At 36.9% G+C, this 20,012-nt stretch overlaps 1 protein-coding gene across 2 annotated transcripts in view; it reads left to right on the top strand.

The window, feature by feature from the left end:
• ARFGEF1 (ARF guanine nucleotide exchange factor 1) overlaps window positions 1-20,012 on the top strand; it is a 97,510-nt gene that overhangs the window by 22,057 nt on the left and 55,441 nt on the right. For both annotated transcript variants that reach the window (XM_079796238.1, XM_079796237.1), the window contains exons 2-10: window positions 5,831-5,861; window positions 6,373-6,529; window positions 7,929-8,075; window positions 9,870-10,049; window positions 10,531-10,807; window positions 13,723-13,833; window positions 16,235-16,407; window positions 17,257-17,390; window positions 19,754-19,988. In XM_079796238.1, the coding sequence (XP_079652364.1) occupies window positions 5,831-5,861; window positions 6,373-6,529; window positions 7,929-8,075; window positions 9,870-10,049; window positions 10,531-10,807; window positions 13,723-13,833; window positions 16,235-16,407; window positions 17,257-17,390; window positions 19,754-19,988 (1,445 nt within the window). The remainder of the gene's footprint in view (window positions 1-5,830; window positions 5,862-6,372; window positions 6,530-7,928; window positions 8,076-9,869; window positions 10,050-10,530; window positions 10,808-13,722; window positions 13,834-16,234; window positions 16,408-17,256; window positions 17,391-19,753; window positions 19,989-20,012) is intronic.

The following is a 20,012-nucleotide window of genomic DNA, read 5'->3' as shown; positions in this document are numbered from 1 at the left end:
ACCCACCCCCTCTAGTTTGCTAGAATAATTCACAGAACTCAGGAAAGTGCTTTACTTAGGATTTCAGTTTTATTATAAAGGATACATATCAGGACCACCTAAGAGACCCATAGGGCAAGGTCTCGGAGAGCCGAATGCAACGCTTCCTTGTCCTAAGGATGCATCACCTTCCCACCAGATCAATGTATATCCCCAACCTAGTAAGCTCACCCCAGCTTCGGGTGTCCAGAGTTTTTGATGTGGTTTCATTACAGAGGCATGATTGATTAAATCATTTGCCACACGATTGAATCCAATCAGCAACCCTCCTCCCCTCTCTGGAGGTCAGGCTGAGATCATATGGCTCAAAGCAGCATAGTTGGTCTTTCTAGCAAGGCTAGCCCCTATCCTGAAATTACCCTGGAGTCCCAGCACCAATAACAAAGACAGTCCTACAATTGGGGAAATTCCAAGGGTTTAGTGGCTTCTTCCAGGACCAGGGACAAGACAAAGGCCAAACAAATTCTTAATTACACTACAGTCCAATTTTTAATTCATAAAATGAGTTAAAAAGTGCAATGTTCTCTTCCTTTTTTTAATAGTTTGGAGGTCTTTTATTTTTTAACACCTATACCATGAATTTATAGGAAATGGGTTCCAGCAGCTCAGGCTCCTTTCCATTGCTTCTCACCGAGTGTGCTTCTCTGGGTGGAGGAGGTGGGTGTTCCAGTTGAACCCGGGTACCTTTCTCTTTGGCTTTGTTCTTTTTCTGATCATTTTCCCTTACACGGTTCAGGAAGCTGTCTTGGCTGTTATAGTGCTTAATATGCTCAATATGTACATTAATTCTCTTGGAAAGAATCTTGCCCTTAACTTGTTTGTTTACATTGCCCACTACATGCTAGGTAACACCATATACTCCTCCTGTTTTGCCATGGTAATATTTGTGAGGCATTCCTTTTTAAACAGTGCCCATTCCCTTGATGTCTACAATATCACCTTTCTTATAGATTCACATGTGTGTGGCCAAAGGAACAACTCCGTGTTTTCTTAAAGACCTAGAGAACAGAGTGGGTGCCTCTCCTCATTTTCTTGGTGCTCGTCGTTTTGGAGAGTTACTGGAAGGTGGTTGGTTCTGCTCTATTGCATTTTTTGAAGGACGTTGTATATAAATGGTGTTAATTTTTCTACAGACATTTGGTAAAATTCTCCAGGGAAACCATCTGGTCCTGGAGATTTCATTTTTCATTGTTTTAAAATTAGGAATTCGGTGTATTTAATAGTTGAAGCACTATTCAAATTATTTCTTATTGGGTGAATTGTAGTTTTTAAGGAATAGCTCCATTTCATCTCAGTTGTCAAATTTATATGGATAGTATTGTTGGTATTAGTCCCTTTTAATGTCTGGTGTTTTTAGCAATATCCTATTTTATTTTAGATATTGGTAATTGATAATTACCTTTTCCTTGCTAGAGGTTTGTCAAATTTTTTTATCTTTCCGAAGAGCCAGCCTTTTCTCTTTAGACATTTTTTAACATTGTTTTTCTGTTTTCAGTGTCATTTCAGGGCTTTATTATTTCTTTCTGTTTGCTTTAGTATATGCTGCCCTTTTTCTACTTTCTTAAGGTGTGATCTTAGGTTTGAGAATTTGTCTCTTAAAAAATATTATGAAATTGGTGAGAACACTTAAGTTCTACTCTTAGCAAATTTCAGTTATACAATACAATGTTATCAACTCTAATCACCACATTATGTATCAAATTCTCAGACTTTATTAATCTTATAACTGAAAGTTTGTACCCTTTTACTAACCTCTCCCTGTTGCCCTTGTAAGCACACCCCTTCTCCAGCCCGTAGCAGCTACCATTCTGCTCTCTATTCCTATGATTTCAGTTTTTAGATTTTCACAAAAAAAGTGATACCATGCAGTATTTATTTTTCTCTGTCTGGCTTGTTTCACTTAGCATAATGCCTTCTATGTTCATGCATATTGCCACAAGGCTGAGAAATACTCCATTGTGTGTGTGTGTGTGTGTGTGTGTGTGTGTCACATCTTCTTATCCATTCATCTATTTTGTGTGTTTTTAATATATTTTTATTGTTTTCAGAGAGGAAGGGAGAGGGAGAGAGAGAAAAATCAGTGATGAGAGAGGAACATTGATCGGCTGCCTCCTGATTGCCCCCTACTGGGGATTGAACCCTGCAACCGGGACATGTGCCCTTGACCAGAATCGAACCCAGGACCCTTCAGTCCACAGGCTGACGCTCTATCCAACTGAGCCAAACCGGCTAGGGCTCCATTCATCTTTTGATGGACACTTAGATTGTTTGTATATCTTGGGTAATATGAACATGGAAGTACAAATCTCTCTCCGAGATAATGATTTTGTTTCCTTTGGATATGCTGTATACCCAGAAGTGGAATTGCTAGATCGTATATGGTAGTTCTATTTTTAATTTCTTGAGGATGCCTTTCTTTCTCTGGCTCTCTCTCTCACTCTCTCTCCATCTCTCTAAATCAGTAAGCATTCCATTGTGCAGATGTACCACCGTTTTTTAATCCACTCATCTGCTGATGGGCACTTAGGCTGTTTCCAAATCTTGGCTGTTATAAATTGTGCTGCTGTGAACCATAGGGGTGCATATATCCTTTCTGATTGGTGTTTCTGATTTCTTGGGATATATTCCTAGAAGTGGGCTTACTGGGTGAAATGGGAGTTCCATTTTTAATTTTTTGAGGAAATGCCATGCTGGTTTCCACAGTGGCTGCACCAGTCTGCATTCCCAGCAGCAGTGCACGAGGGTTCCTTTTTCTCTGCATCCTCACCAGCACTTGTTTGTTGATTTGTTGATGATAGCCATTCTGACAGGTGGGAGATGGTACCTCATTGTCGTTTTGATTTTCATCTCTCAGATGATTAGTGACTTTGAGCATTTTTTCATATGTCTCTTGGCCTTCTGTATATGTCCACTTTCGCAAAGTGTCTATTTTGGTCCTTTGTCCATGTTTTGATTGGATTGTTTATCTTCCTTTTGTTAATGTGTATAAGTTCCCTATGAATTTTGGAGATTAAACCCTTGTCGGATGTAACATTGTCAAATATGTTCTCCCATGCAGTGCGCTCTCTTGATTTGTTGATGGTTTCTTTTGCTGTGCAGAAGCTTTTTATTTTGATGTAGTCCCATTTGTTTATTTTCTCTTTAGTTTCCATTGTCCGAGGAGATGTATCTGTAAAGATATTGCTATGAGATATGTCTGATATTTTGCTGCCTATGGATTCTTCTAAGATTTTTATGGTTTCCCGTTTTACACTTACTTCCTTTATCCATTTTTAGTTTATTTTTGTGTATGGTGTAAGTTGGTGGTCTCGTTTCATTTTTTTTTTTTTTTGCATGTATCTGTCCAATTTTCCCAACACCATTTATTGAAGAGACTGTCTTGACTCCATTGTATGGCTCTTACCTCCTTTATCAAATATTAATTGAGCATAATGACTTGGGTCGATTTCTGGGTTCTCTGTTCTGTTCCATTGGTCTATACTACTATGTCTTTCTTGTGCCAGTACCAGGCAATTTTGAGAACAGTGGCTTTGTAATATAGCTAGATATCTGGTATTGTGAGCCCTCCAACTTTGTTATTCTTTCTCAGGATTGCTGTGGCTATTCAGGGTCTTTTTTATTACATATAAATTTTTGGAGAGTTTGTTCTAGGTCTGTGAAATATACAGTTGGCATTTTAATGGGGATTGCATTGAATATAGATTGCTTTGAGTAGTATGGATATTTTAATGATGTTGAACATGAACATGGTCTATCCTTCCACTTGTTTATATCTTTATCTCTTTTTTCAACATCCTGTAGTTTTTTGAGTACAGGTCTTTTACCTCCTTAGTTAAGTTTATTCCTAGGTATCTTAATTTTTTTGTTGCAGTGAAGCACAATACTTCTTAACCATCTTGTTTCTGAAAGTTTAAATTAGGTGCTGCACGGGCAGACTAAGTAGCCATCTCAGACAGTGACTAAAAAAAATTGAATTTATTTAAAGAAAAGGAGATGGGAGATGGGGATATCCAAAGGGAAGGGCTACACAGGTTCAGGGGGTTAGCCCAGGACAAGCTGCCTGCTGCCCATTGCTCCCCTGGTTGCAAGTCTCTTCGGGCCCCTTAGAGATTGGGTGATACATAGCTGCAGGGCAGTGACATGGGTGTGCTCCTTGGAGGGAGAATGCGCACTGGGTTCTTTGTCCTGAGCCTATTTATCTCTTTATTACAGGCGGAAATCTTAGGGGAAGTCTCAGGGGAGTCTTAATAGAATATTCATCAGCTTTCCAGGTGTGCGCTTTCAAGGTCCTGGTCTCCACTGATTGGTCAGTGCCAAGGGGTCATTACTCAATGTAGCTGGTCCTGAGGCAGCCATAGTGCCATTTGTCTGTTTTTGCTGCTTTTCTGGGCCTGGAGCTGAAATACAGCTGAGGCCTAGATGTTATCCTTAGGGAGGAAAAGGTCAGGGGGGTCTAAACCGCCTGACCAGCGATATGAAAGGTCACAGGTCCAAACCACATGACCAGTGATATGCTGGGGGGTGGGGGAGGATAGGTTACCCTGGGGGGAGGTTCTTGTTTTGCCCCTTGCTAGGCATCCAGGGCTTTCTGCCCTGGTGACTTTGTGTACCTGGCCCATCATCCTTGCTCTGGGGGTCTAACAGTTTCCTTATCCAAGCTCATAGAACATGAGACTAACTTTTCATGTTCCTGGCAGTGCTTTTGTGCTTCTCATATCTCATCTCTCCCATTTGCCAGCACGTTATTTCAAACCTCCTCATGCCTCCTTAACTCTTTATGTTCCAATTATTTATTGCTGGTTAATAAGCCACCTAGGAGTTAGTGGTGTAACACAGTGATCATTTTATTATGCTCACAGATTCTGTGTGTCAGGAATTCATATGGGGCATGTTGCTGTTCCAGTGTCTGGGGCCTCAGCTAGGAAGACTCAGGTGACTGGAGGAGATGTGAATGTGTAGGAACTGGAATCCTCTGGAGGTTTCTTCATTCACTCACATATCTGCCTCCTGGGCTGTGATGACTTGAATGAAAGCTGGGCTCAGCTGGGATTGTTGACTGAACCACTTACTTACATGTGGTCTCCATGTGGCTTGGTGCTTCTCACATCAGGGCCATTGGGTTCCAAAAGTGGGTGTCTGGAGACCCAGCATTCTAAGAAATTGAAGCAGGAGCTGCGTGGCCTTTTCTGATCCCTTATAAACACTGAAGGGAAATTTTTCCATTAAATTAGATATATGTATTTTACAGTGTCTTGTCGTAAGTAGAAAAAAATGGTTAAATATCATTTGTACATGGTCAGGAAGTTACAGATTTCGCCTGATAATCTCCTTGAGGTCGTCACAAGAGCAGTGCATTGGATTTCTTTTCCCTCACCCAACCTGTGTCTTATATTCTGTGACTTGAATACAGCATACATAATATTCTGTTCTTAATATTAATGCTTCTGGTTAATATAAATAGTTCCTTGACCAACACACACACACACACACACACACACACACACACACACACACACAAAACTTTGAGAAAAGGAAATGCTTTGGGAATTAAATCTGCAATTATAACATTCTTGTTGTTAATGTATTTTTTGCATCGTTTCATAAAATTAATTTGTGTAAATTAATGCCTTTAGCTGCATTAGAATTTTAGTATTTGTTTTTTGAATTTGTATGCTTCCCAGTTTGTTACAGAAATTAAAAATTAGTTTATATAACCTGTAATCAGATTACTTAATGATCGTTGTTCTGTTGTCAACTTTTCTAATGTATGCTTTTTTCCCCCCACCCACAGAGGAAATCAAAGTGGAGACTGAAAAACAGAGGTTAGTGGGGTTTCTTTTTTTTTAGTAAAAATAATTTGCAAACTTGTCAGTTGTGGCCAAAATAATAGTAAAGTTATCTATATTTTAGTGTGGCAAATTTTTCCATGTGATCTTCAAAATAAAACCAATTTTTAAAATGGTTTTTAAGAAAAAAAATGGTAATCATACTTATAAATATATAAGGGAATTTCTGAACTACCATAAGACACGTTTTAAAGTCTTTGCTTAGACTTTTAGAAATATTACTAAATATTTAGTAACCTAACTAATTACTTTATTTAAAGTAAATGATTTCTTCACTTTCTTGCATTTAGTCACAGCTCTGGCTACTAGTTTTTGATCTGTAGCAAATCATTTAATTTCTGAGTGTGGTTTTCTTGTGAAATAATAAGGGAAGATGAAAACTGGTTTAGCAAGGTTCCTTTTGGAACTGAAATTCTGTGTTTTTATATGCGTTTATCCTCAATATGATAAATGTAGCATTCTATTTACACCCTTTTTTTCCCTGTAGTCCTCCTCATGGAGAAGCAAAAGCTGGATCAAGCACCCTTCCACCAGTGAAATCAAAGGCAAATTTTATCGAAGCAGACAAGTACTTTTTACCCTTTGAATTGGCCTGCCAGTCCAGATGTCCCCGCATAGTGAATACATCTCTAGATTGTTTACAGGTATGTATAAAATGGCTTTAGCTGAAAACCAACTCCAACTGGAATGTGTTTCTGAACATTACTTACAATTGATAATTCAGACATTTTCCATGATAGCTTTTAATATGCTTTTCGGTAAGAAACCAAATGGTTGCTTATATTCAAGAGAGACAGTAGTAGTTGCAAAAATGTTTTTAGTTTAAGGGTAACAAAAATCATTAGTGCAGTGGTCGGCAAACTCATTAGTCAACAGAGCCAAATATCAACAGTACAACGATTGAAATTTCTTTTGAGAGCCAAATTTTTTAAACTTAAACTTCTTCTAACGCCACTTCTTCAAAATAGACTCGCCCAGGCCGTGGTATTTTGTGGAAGAGCCACACTCAAGGGGCCAGAGAGCCGCATGTGGCTCACGAGCCGCAGTTTGCCGACCACGGGTTTAGTGAATCACAGAATCTTTACTAAGGTTATCAATAATGAAAGTGCTGATTTGGTCTCTTTTTCCATCAGTGAAATACAAGAATCATACTTTTAACCTGCCGCTGATGATACATGCATCATTATTTGTAAATGGTTTTACTAAATGCCTGCTGTTTTATATAAGACAATAGGTTAATATTGACAGCTTAGTATTTATATTCTCTGTTGGACTTCAGCTCTGACCTTCATTTATGTCAGGAAAATTTCTTAAATCTTTTATTCTGTTTTACTTATGCGGATTCCCTGACATATTTGTAAGACAAACCTCCAGATCTAGAGGTCCTGCTGTTTTCAGGTGTTTTCACTGTCGGTTCATTCTACCTGTTGGTACCTATTCAACAGTGGAAACGACAGTATTCTTTGCATTTGTCCGTAAGATAGGTTAAGGATAAGTTTATTTGATTTGTGACCTCGTTTTTCTTGAAAAATTAAAACTATAATATCTGAGGCCTTTCTTCAAGGGCTATACTGATAATGTCGAATGAACAAATCTGTGATTTATTGCAGCCAATGTATAGAAATTCGGCTTTCTTCTTATTCACAGATCTAATTTGGAAAGAGATTTTGGGTCATTAAATGAGTGAAGATAGCTTTCACAAAAGCAGTATTAATACTGTTTAGATAGAAAGCAGCAAGCTATTCTAATTCATCAGAGACAACTAACTTCTAAGGCTGGCTTTCTTAAAATTTCACCTGATGGTTTTGTTGTAGTTATTGTTCTGTTTTCATGGTAATTGCAGTGTAAATAATTTCACACGTTTATAGCTAATAAAGCTTTCTTCATGAAAAGTTGGTAGAGCCTTGATTTTGACTATGCCTTAATGATTTATGTAATAATTTTAATATATATTCAATTATATATTATAATTTTAATGTATATTTAATTAGTAGACATATTAATTAGCTTAATTAGATTCTTTATTTTCTTTCCCCATTTCAGAAGCTTATTGCTTATGGGCACTTGACTGGCAATGCTCCAGATAGTACAACACCAGGCAAAAAATTAATTGATAGAATTATAGAAACAATTTGTGGCTGTTTCCAAGGTCCTCAAACAGACGAAGGAGTTCAGTTGCAAATAATTAAGGTAAATAATTATATAAAGTGAATTTGTTATTTTTAATCTATATTTTTAAAAAGCCTTTTTACCTTGGAATATATTTAGAAAGGTAATTTTACGTGCTTTCTAGGTATAATAGAGGTTATTTGGGTGCTTTTTAGATCCTATATCAGGGGATTTTGTTGTTTAATGCCAAGAGTTCATTAGAAGACTATACTTTCAAATATTTTATTTTGAAGATCTCAGTTTAGGTTTGGGATCCCAGCATCTTCCAGAGTGTTTCAGTTTCTGTCATGTTTACCATACATATTGCATCTTTTGAGCTTTAGGGTTCCATGTGAGGGTCCCATGACCCCTGTAGTTTCTTCTGTACTGCCTGACCCCTTGTAGTCTTCCTTCTAGACCCATGCTTCACCAGGTGGACTCCTTATGTACTAGTTTTCCTGATTCCCTTGCACCTACCCATCTGCTGAACCTGCTCGGCTAAACCCTGTCCTGGGTTTATGCTATATTCCTGGCTGATGAAACTCCTTAAAGAAAATCACTCAGTTGTGTTTTTAGTATAAGTATTGAATTCTTCTTCTTCTTCTTCTTTTTTTTTTTTCCTTTTTGCTTATCCTCACCTGAGGATATTTTTTCCATTGCTTTTTCAGAGCGAGTTGGGGGCAGGGGGGAAGAAGAAGAAGGGGTGGGGAGAGAGGGAGAGGGAGAAGGAGGAGGGGGGGAGAGAGAGACGGGGGGGGGGGGGCCTTGATGTGAAAGAGACACATTGATTGGTTGCCTCCCACACGTGCCCCGGGGAGGGAACCCACAACCCAGGTACATGCCCTTGACCGGGAATCGAACCTGAGACCCTTCGGTCTGTGGGCCGACATTCTACCACTGAGCCACACTGGCCAGGGCTAAATATTGAATTCTTAATGTTACCACTAATGGTAATGGTGGTATGTTTATATATCAATAAAATTGTCTTGTACTAATAGTACTTTTAAAATTGCTTACATGTGTAAAGTGTTCCTTCATGTGTGAATATAGTCCCTTCGGAGTCTTTCAGTTTCATAGCTGTATTTAGTTCATGAGTCATATTATATCTTTATTGTAAAAAGCTGTCCAGACTGTTTGGCCTATCATTTGCAATTTCATGTCAGTCTGTCATGGCTTATCTAGCATATACTCAATGCTATTGTACAACATAAAGGGACAAAAGAATGAGTTTTGCTTTTGAGAAATTGCTAGTAAACTGATGTAAGACAATTCACATAAAGTTACGCACTTTATTGGTTGATTTACTTTAGTATTATTTTAAATGCTTTATTTAACTCATTTTGTAAACATCGTCAGCAATAACAACAGCATGTTTATTGGGTCCAGTCTATAAGAAAGATCTCAGAAAAATTTGTAAGTGAATAAGACACATTGTATATCCTCCAAAGTTGACACTCTAATTCAGCAGCTATAATACATGAAGCATATCTGTGCTTCACAGTGACAGAGTATTAATGTACATTTTAATAAACTAAATTATATTGAAGTGAAACTTGGGTTGAAACAAATTAATTGAATGGCTTTCTAGTGTTTTGGGTTTGGGAAGATTATGTAGGAACTATTTATTGCCAGTATGAGGAAAACAAAATATTTGAACAGTTGATTGCAAGTAGGTAGAAATTTTGTTAGTGCATACGGAAAATTCTGTTAGTGTATATCTGACAGTGATAATGGTACCTGAAAGTTTTAATTTTAATATAAAGATACATTTTTGTGCTGAAACTCTGGATGCAGAAAATTGCTTTAATTGCTTTAACTTTGTCTTTTTTTTTTAAGGCATTACTTACTGCAGTAACATCTCAACACATAGAAATTCATGAAGGAACTGTACTGCAAGCTGTGAGAACATGTTACAATATTTATCTAGCAAGCAAAAATCTCATCAATCAGACAACAGCCAAAGCTACTCTTACTCAGATGCTAAATGTGATCTTTGCACGCATGGAAAACCAAGCAGTAAGTGTTTAAAAGAGAGAGAGATTATATAGAACACCACAAGCATCAAACAGAAAAGAGTTTACAGAAATGTATAATGAAGTTTTTTTGTGTTTGTAGAGAAGAATGACTTTCATTTACAGTCCTATTTACTGGAGATATGTGGTATGGTTTTGTTTTGAGGTTTACTGCCTTGACTTTGGATAAAATATGTTTTTATTGTTCACAAATAGAATTTGAGTGATAGTGTTTGCCATCATCCTCATGGCAGTGTTTATGAATTGATATTTTTATTGCACTCAAGCTTAGTAGATAGTGAAAGACTTCCATCTCTGTCCTTGTGTACCCCTTAAGAAGTGACCACTGTTACTTGTTTTTGTTTTGCTATTTTTAAAGTTCTTTGTTTCTGATAGACTGTAATTTGTAATCAGTGTAACATTAGTTCTCTAAAATTGAAACAACTTATTTTACAAATATTAGCAATTATTCTATTTCTTCCCAGTTGCAAGAAGCCAAACAAATGGAAAAAGAGAGGCACCGGCATCATCATCATCTGTTGCAGTCTCCAGTAAGCCATCATGAGCCTGAATCACCTCACCTTAGATATCTGCCACCTCAGACTGTTGATCATATATCCCAAGAACATGAGAGAGACCTTGATCCCCATACAAATGATGTGGATAAAAGCCTTCAGGATGACATAGAACCTGAAAATGGATCTGATATTTCCAGTGCAGAAAATGAACAGACTGAAGCTGATCAGGCAACGGCAGCTGAAAGTAATCTTTTTAAGAAGGGGTTGTGGTGGGTGGTGCGTGTGTGAAGGGAAGAGTGTAGGAATGCGTTTTGGTGAAGAAATGTGTTCATAGGTATCAGACACATGGTAGTAATTGTGGACTTTCTCTATCCTAGGTGGTAAAAGTTAGTTTCACTTCACCCACAAGCCATCTGTTAATGATACTATGCATTTATTAGCATCTCATGAGCAGTAATTTATAGACTTGTTTTGGAGGAGGTATGTGTTACTAAAGGTTATAAATATCTCTTAGCATGTTATATAGGAACTTCAGTTTTCTTATTAAAATTAGTTTTACAGAAAACAAGAGACCCATTTAGTAAGATTTTCTGGAATGTGACTGAAAATTTTAGGAAATGATTATATTATTTAGAAAATATGGTCAAAAAGTACTGAAATTAAATATAAAAAGAAAATTTTTGAGTAATCATCTGACATGAAGATTTTTTTTGAGATGTCCTCTGACAGTTTTTCTAAGTAAATTTATAAGGTAAAGGTTACAAGATTACAAAAATTATTTATTTTACAAGTTTGTTTCTCTAAAAATAGTACATGAAGTCATTTTTTCCTCTAAACATTGTCCTCAACTCTAGCTATTCTATAAAACTGCCAGGGAGTTTGCTTGTTGCTTTTGTTCCTCCTTAGGTTGGTATCAGAAAATGATGGAAATTCTGTTCCTCTCCAGTGTGGCATGTGGAACTAAGAAGGTTAGGGCTCAGTTACAGCTTGTCTAAATCTGTGTTTTTACTTCACCTTGAGGAAAGACTTCTGTTACATATTTTAAGCTTTTAATTTTTTTTAACCACATCTTTTCCATAACCTAATAGTGGCATGAACATCAGCACTGGCATGAATAGATGTTTTACTATTTTTAATAGTACTTTATTTATTTTCAGAGAGATAATTTTGATAAACCAAGCATCCATTCACAGTACCCAAGCTAATAGTGAATCTATATTGCTTATACAATTTACATTTTCCTAGCCTGCCCTTGTCAAAATTTCCTGTACTTTCACTGTGAGCTTATAAAGGGACTGATTCAAAGGGTTAATCGCTAATAAAGCTGGGATGTTACATTTTCCTTTATTTTTTTATCCATACATTCAGCATTTATTTAGCATACCCTGTCATAGGCACTGTGCTAGGACTTGGTATTAAAAAGCTGATGGAGATATAGCCGTTGCTCTTAGGGTGTTCATGGTCTGCCTGAATGGATGGTCATGCATATTTAAATGAGCATAGTGTGATAAATATCCTGAAAGTAGCATGTATAATGTAATTCTGCTGAGGAGAGTTAGGACATACTTTTATAGAGAAAGTGATGTTTTAGATGAACCTTGTTGTATAGAGGTAGGTATTGGCTAACTAGAAAATTTAAGATATTTTCATCAGAAGAAACGGGCTGAGACCCAAGGAATAAAAGAATCCACTGTACTTACTGTGTGTAAGGTACCTCTGTGGGTACCTTAATGGATACAGAATTATAAATAAGACATAATTCCCCATGGCATAGTCATGATTATTTTGGCTTCCAACAGCTGATAAAAATTAAAATTTTACCTGGGAGCCATTGGTTAAGAATGCATGCTCTGGGGTTAGGTTACCTGCTTTGACTCACTTACTAGCTGGACGTTATAATCAACTTCTCTCATCATTTCCTATGTGTAATAAATGTTACCCACTCTAACCTATTTCTGTTAGATGATTTATATAAGAATTGACTCTTGATTCACTAGTTATTTTGTGCACATTTTAATGACTGTATATTCAGTTATGTTGAAACTCTAATTTTCAGACTAACTAATTTTAGCCAACTAGTGCTCAGAAATACAAAGCTTAAGGATGGTAGAAAAATTATCTGTCAAGACATGTATATGGTTTTAATCCACAGAAGACATTAAATGCTATTGTTATTGGATTTTTTAAAAAATAAAATAAGGTAACTGATTTGGCATGCTTATTTATCAATTTTCACCTTATGGCAGTCAGTATTTTGTAGAATGCAGCAAACAATAATTTCTGATCAGTGAACAATAGGGAGGAGGGCAGGCTTCCAGAAGCCAGAATTATAAATAGTGTTTCTTTATGGAGGTGTGAGTGGGGGTGGGGTATAGACAGCAATACTAACAGCTAATATGCAGTCTGAAGCCATTGATGAAGAACAGTGGCTCCCAGAACAGGATCCTGGTCCCCAGCACATCCTAAAGTACTAATTGAGCCTTCCTAATATATTTTGAACATTTCAAAAACACCAGTAGAAATTCTGTTTTTATCTACAATAGTCCATACAAGCTAACTGTAATGTTAAGGTTTTCATCAGTTTCTCTTATACTGTTCAGAAGTTCTGGTTGGCAGTTACATGTTTTTAATTAATGTTAAATTGGAGGATGAGTTCCTTTTTACTTACTAAATTAAATTATACATTAGGTATGTAAATTCTATTGGGGAACCAGTAGTAAGGAAAGGCTGGAAATCACTGGTGGAGGGCAAGATGGCCCTATCTCTGCTTCTTTAAGGAGCTCACTATGTTAGAGCACAGTGATGAGCTGCTTGTTATTGGGGAGCCTAATTAATCAAAACAAGGTATAATTACATTGAATATGTTATTTGGAAGTATGGGACATGTTTAAAATGTTTCATTTAAAATACTTTTAAAAGTTTTGGTTCTTAAAGGAATAATCTAGAAAATTCACATAGTTTGAATAGTTTGTCAAATGAATCATTGATGAAACTGACTTGAATTGATATTTTAAATTTTGATTTAGTTATAAATTTTGGTTTAACATGTATTGCTTCTAGTTTCATTTATCTATTTGATTTTTTATTTTATTAATTTTTAAAAGAAAGCTTTTCATTATGTTTAGTAATAGTTTCTAAAATAATGTTTTCTTTTTAAAGCATTATCTAAAAATGATATATTATATGATGGAGAAAACCATGACTGTGAGGAAAAGCCACAAGACATTGTACAGAGCATTGTAGAAGAAATGGTGAACATTGTTGTTGGAGGTAGTGTATTCCACTAGGAATTAGTGTATTCTGTCTTACAATATTTCATTTGACTGTGAAAATTATTTTTACAATGTGTGGATTAAAAAGGCCAAAAATATAATATCTTTCTCAAATCTGTGTGTGTGTGTGTGTGTGTGTGTGTGTAGAAAATATATTTAAACTAGAAGCCCGGTGCATGAAAATTGTGCACGGGGTGGGGTGGGGGTGGTCCCCCTCAGCCCAGCCTGCACCCTCTCCAATCCAGAACCCCTTGGGGGATGTCTGATTGCCGGTGTAGGCCCAATTCCAGGGATCGGGCCTAAACCGGCAGTCGGACATCCTTCTCACAATCTGGGACCGCTGGCTTCTAACTGCTCGCCTGCCTGCCTGATTGCCCCTAACTGTCCCCCACCCCTGCCAGCCTAATCACCCCTAACCGCCTCTGCCTGCCAACCTGATCAGCCCTAACTGCCCCCCCCCCCCGCCGGCCTGGTCGCCCCCAACAGCCCTCCCTGCCAGCCTGTTTGCCCCTTACTGCCCCCCTGCCAGCCTGGTCACCCCCAACTGCCCCCCCTGCTGACCTGGTTGCCCCAACTGCCCCCCTCTGCTGGCCAGGTCGCCCCTAACTGCTCCCCCCTGCTGCCCCCCCGCCGGCCTGATCACCCCTAACTGCCCCCCCCCACTGACCTGGTTGCCCCTTACTGCCCCCCCCTGCTGGCCTAGTCGCCCACACAGCCTGCTGTTTGGTCATCTGTCCGTTTATTTTGGTCATGACAGCCCCTGAATTTTTATATATTAGGATATCTTTGATTATAGAAGTCCACTGAAACTTACGTAATTCATGATATCTTGCACAGGACTAGCATAGTATCTTGCTACATATACTTCTAGAAATAGGATTAAATTATCTGAACCTGTCCTATTTTCTAGAATTTCCTCTAAGATTTTGGCCCATTGATCTTACCCTTCTTAGTTTTCCTGTGCTATTAAAGATTTTGTCTCTTGTTTATATTTTTCTTAGTAATTTCAGTGGTATTTGTTAAAGGAGAAAGTAAATTAGTGGGCTCCATTCAGCACCTTTAAAACAGAAGTTTGCACTTATGTTTGGGGGATAGTTAAAGGAGAAAACAATGGAGAATAATAATATCTAACTCCATTAAGTGATTTTATATGCTTTACTTGCATTTACTCATTTGATCCTTCCCAAACACTGGGATGTTTTGGTCCAATTACTTTTCCCTTTTTTAAATTTTAGTATTTTTTTTTGAGATTTTATATCTCATTTATATTTTTATTTTTTTTACCCCCACCACCATTTATCCTCCATATACCCTCTTCTACCTCTACCCTCCATCCCATGCACTGCCCTCCACACACAATCAGTATGTTTCCCTCATGCTAGCTTATAGTTTTCTTTTAATGGGTAGCATGAAAGAAGCAGTGTCTTGAGATAGCTACTGAGTTATGGCCATAGACATGTATGTGTTCCTTTTAAAAGAAATGCACATCACACCTTAGAGCAGTACTGAAACTTGGTATTATTTACATTATCTGTGTTTGTTCTATCAGAAGTCATTTATTTCTATTTATAGTAATTACAAGTATGATTTAGAGTGACATACTAAAAATAGTTCAGGGGTATAGGCCATTATTTTCATAGTAATGTTCTAAAGAATATGTTATTAGAGGTATTAATAGATATTCTTTAAAAAAAGGGGAGAGGGCCAAAACCGGTTTGGCTCAGTGGATAGAGTGTCGGCCTGCAGACTGAAGGGTCCCAGGTTCGATTCCGGTCAAGAGCATGTACCTTGGTTGCAGGCACATCCCCAGTGAGGGGTGTGCAGGAGGCAGCTGATCGATGTTTCTCTCTCATTGATGTTTCTAACTATCCCTCTCCCTTCCTCTCTGTAAAAAATCAATAAAATATATATTTTTTTTAAAAGGGGGGGGGGGAGGGCTCATGGTAAAACAAATTTGAAAATACTGCATATTTTATATCCCTTTTGGAGAGCTCAATGCATATTAGCAAGTTAATATTATAATAAAGAAACCTATTTCCCAGTATTTCCCTCTTATTTGGTAATGGGATATTTTTTTGAGAAATTTCTAATACCATGTTAAGGCATTAGCATTCATTAGAACCCAGTTTAATAAATGCTGATATGGACTAAAAGTAAGCTTCTCTTTTGATACATTTAAGCCTTTCATCAGCTGTGTTTCATTGCTAGAGCTACTTAAGAATCATATTTGGATGTATTTCAAATGCATATTTACTTACTAGTAAGTATGCTAACCTTTAAATGGTACCAGTATGTGTTACTTCACATCATTTATCTGCCACTATTTAATTTTAAATACTCTCTGCTTTTATATCCTTAAGTCAGGTGTGTTTGTATGTTTTTTATTCTTACCATTTTAGATATGGGAGAAAGGACCATAAATGCAAATGCAGATGGCAACATTGGAACTATAGAGGATGGTAGTGACAGTGAAAATATTCAAGCAAATGGAATTCCAGGAACACCAATTTCTGTTGCATATACACCGTCCTTACCTGATGACAGACTCTCTGTCTCTTCCAATGATACTCAGGTATAAATGGGAGTGGGAAATTCCTGTTAATCTTACACATTTATAGGTCACCAGCACCTTCTGGTAAATATATCTAGGTGATAATGCTGACTGATTTCAGTTTGGGGAAATAAAAACTTGGGTGTTTTTTTCTCATTGTTATAAATCAAAACAGTTTATTTCCTTAATAAATTGATAGCTAAGTTTTTAATTTTACAGTGTTTGTCACTGATGTTCACAACTTCCCTAACCCTGCCCCATGGAAATTACTTTTAAAAAGAAGAATTCTTATCACATATTCATAGGATAATTCTAGTATCATAGGAAGGGGAAAAACTTATAGAAATCTAGGAAACTTCATCTTACCTTTGTTCAGGGCTACAATGAAATCCATACCATGGTAGTTGCAATTCCTCTCTTTTCTACCCTATATTTTTATTCTTATCCTACAGGATAAGGGCTATCTTAAATCATTGCTCCATGCATAGGGGGAAGCTTTCTTGGCCCTGTTGACCTTCATCAGCTAACAATTTTTAAACATTGCCTTGATGATCTCCATTGTCATATTTTTATCTGCACAAAGTGCAAAAACACAAAACCCCCAATGACAGGTAGTGGAAAGCATAGTTTAAGCTGTGTATGAAGTATCTTGTCAGGGCATAATGTGCTAGTTTTTGTTAGTAATAATATGAACTGGGGAATTGTTGAGGGTAGGGGTACGATGTCAGAGAAACAATGTGACAAATTCCTCATATGGTTTCCCTTCCATTAGAACCTCACCTATTACCGAATTGAACAAAATTTATAAAAGGCTGAAATCATTTTACACTGGCAAATATACTTATTTACATACTATGTTAACTTGTTTAGGAATCTGGAAATTCTTCAGGACCTTCACCTGGTGCTAAGTTTTCCCACATTTTACAAAAGGATGCCTTTTTAGTATTCAGGTCATTGTGTAAACTGTCAATGAAACCGCTGTCAGATGGACCACCAGATCCAAAGTAAGTCATTAGCTATTCTGCCTGACAAATACAGTTTTAAAGCTCAAAATGTACTCTAAGATAGTCTTTGGCTTTTCTTTTGTTCCACTTGTCCTGTAGGATCCTCAAAATATATTTATATATATTTAAAAACTGAGTGTTCCAAAACTATTACATAACTTAGAGCATACCAGAAGCATAGAATTGTGTCTGGTACAGTAAATACTGACTGGTTGAATGAATTCCTTTTTCAGTTTGTAAATAACTTTGGAGCTAATGTAGCTCTGTTAACATGTAGCCTCATGCTAGGCTCTGAAAGCTACCAGTTGATTTATTAAGAGAAATAAATCTTAAAAGTCATAATATAAAAGAGGACATCTGTAATACTTTCCACAATAAAGATTTTTTTAAAGTCATAATATGTATTCATTAAGGTCTGAAAAATGTCCTAAGATGATACCTTTCTTCATGGGGAACAGGAAGTACTTTGCAATAGGAGTCTGTCTGATTCTCATCAGTTATTTAAACTGTAGGAAACTGCCATTTTTTAAGTAATATCTTTCATTTCATCTGATTTAAGTATAATTTCTGCTTGAGATTGAGTTTGGGAGTTATTAGAGAGGCAGAACTTTCTATGGAAAGAACCTTGGAGAGGGCCTGAGTGACTTTGAGAAAGGGATATTGAAATGAGGGAAATGTAAGCAACACTACTTCATTAAAAAACCCCAGAGCATTTTGGTTTCTTTGTCAACTAAGAAGAAAGACTAAAGACAGTTATTATAAAAACGAAATCTTCTATAGTTTTATTTTGTGACATTGTACTGAGTCAGTGGGAAACATCTTTTAGGCCCAGAAGGCTAAAATTCTAAAATCTTTTTTTGGTCCAGCTCCTGAGAGTCAGAAATATAATTTGATTCTTCTGTATTTTGAAAATATGAACTCTACAGAGAAAGAATTAAGGTTGTTCAGATTTCAGTCTAAACTCAATTATACCCTATATATTTTGTAAGAATACTAGAGGTCCGGTGCACGAAATTCGTGCACTGGGGGGGAGGGTGTCCCTCAGCCTGGCCTGTGCCCTCTTGCAGTCTGGGAGCCCTCAGGAATTGTCTGACTGACAGCTTAGGCCCCCTCCCCAGAATGGACCTAAGCCATCAGTCAGACATCCTTAGCGCTGCCGCAGAAGTGGGAAAGGCTACCACCACCGCTGCTACGCTAACCAGCCATGAGCCAGCTTCTGGCTGAGCGGCACTCCCCCTGTGGGAGCACACTGACCACCAGGAGGCAGCTCCTGCATTAAGCGTCTGCCCCCTGGTGGTCAGTGCGCATCATAGCGACCGGTTCCGCCTTTCGGTTGATTTGCATATTACCCTTTTATTATATAGGATATTTAAATTTTTTTTAAATTTCTTATTCTCACTGAGGAGAGAAATAACTTGCTTGCTCAAAAATTGACAGTTTTGAGATCTCAATTCTGAATTGATGAAGACCTACTTACTTTAAGGATGATATAAGAATTTGGTGTTCTTGCTGAAGGCCATTTTTACCATGATTTAAAAATGTATTGGCTATAAAAGCTTTAGATGTTTAGTTTTCTCAAATATAAAAATATGTTTATTAGAAACAGAAAAGAGGGAATTGTTTAAAATGCCAAGAATTAAAAGAACAAAAGAAAATATATAAATTTTGAGGAATACTATGTGGGAGAGAGTATTTAGTTAGCCCTGAAAAAAAAAAAAAGAGTAATCTAGTTTTTGGAGAGCTGCTCTTATGAGAAATAATGTAAATTAATTATCCTTCTACTTAGTGGGCTTAAACCAAATATTAGGAAATATTGTATGTACATTTAAAAAGACTTTTTGACCATCAGGATCTAATCATTGGAATTGAATACTGAAAGAGATCACATTTTCACCCCCTAGAAACTGTTGTCTTTCCAAAAGAGAATATATGGTTTTCTAGCTTGAGTGTTGTTTTTTTGTTTGTTTGTTTTTTGACAAAATTAATGAGCTTTTTATTTATATAATTTTCTTTTTTGTCTTTGCTTCTCTCTCTACTTGTTGATCCAGGAAGTGTTCTTTTAAGTTGAATTATAATTTGAAACTATCCCCTGAAAAACTGGTGTTAAAAATTATGAATGATTGTTTTCCCATTTTGGAAGTTTGTGAAATTTTGTGGTACAGGAAAACATCAGTGAAACTACACATTATTAGTGTTTGAGCTTACTCATGTACTGTAGTTTTTTTTATGTTGTAGAGTTTTCTGTGCCTCTTTATTTAAAAGTTTGTGAAATTATATGGTACCAGGAAATACCTTAGAAACAACCTATTATTACCATAATGTTAACTTGTCCATACACTATGCCTTCTTTTTTTACATTTTAGGTCTCATGAGTTACGATCCAAGATTCTTTCATTGCAGTTACTTCTATCCATTCTGCAGAATGCAGGACCTGTTTTCAGGACAAATGAGATGTTTATTAATGCTATTAAGCAGTACCTGTGTGTTGCACTCTCAAAAAATGGAGTCTCATCTGTGCCAGAGGTTTTTGAGCTTTCTCTTTCCATATTTCTTACTTTGTTATCAAATTTCAAGACACACCTGAAGATGCAAATTGAGGTATGTTCTGCATCAAGGCGTTGT

Source organism: Cnephaeus nilssonii (assembly GCF_951640355.1).
Source record: "Cnephaeus nilssonii genome assembly, chromosome: 18".
Taxonomy (NCBI): Eukaryota; Metazoa; Chordata; class Mammalia; order Chiroptera; family Vespertilionidae; genus Cnephaeus; species Cnephaeus nilssonii.
This window is presented reverse-complemented; position numbering and strand designations above follow the sequence as displayed.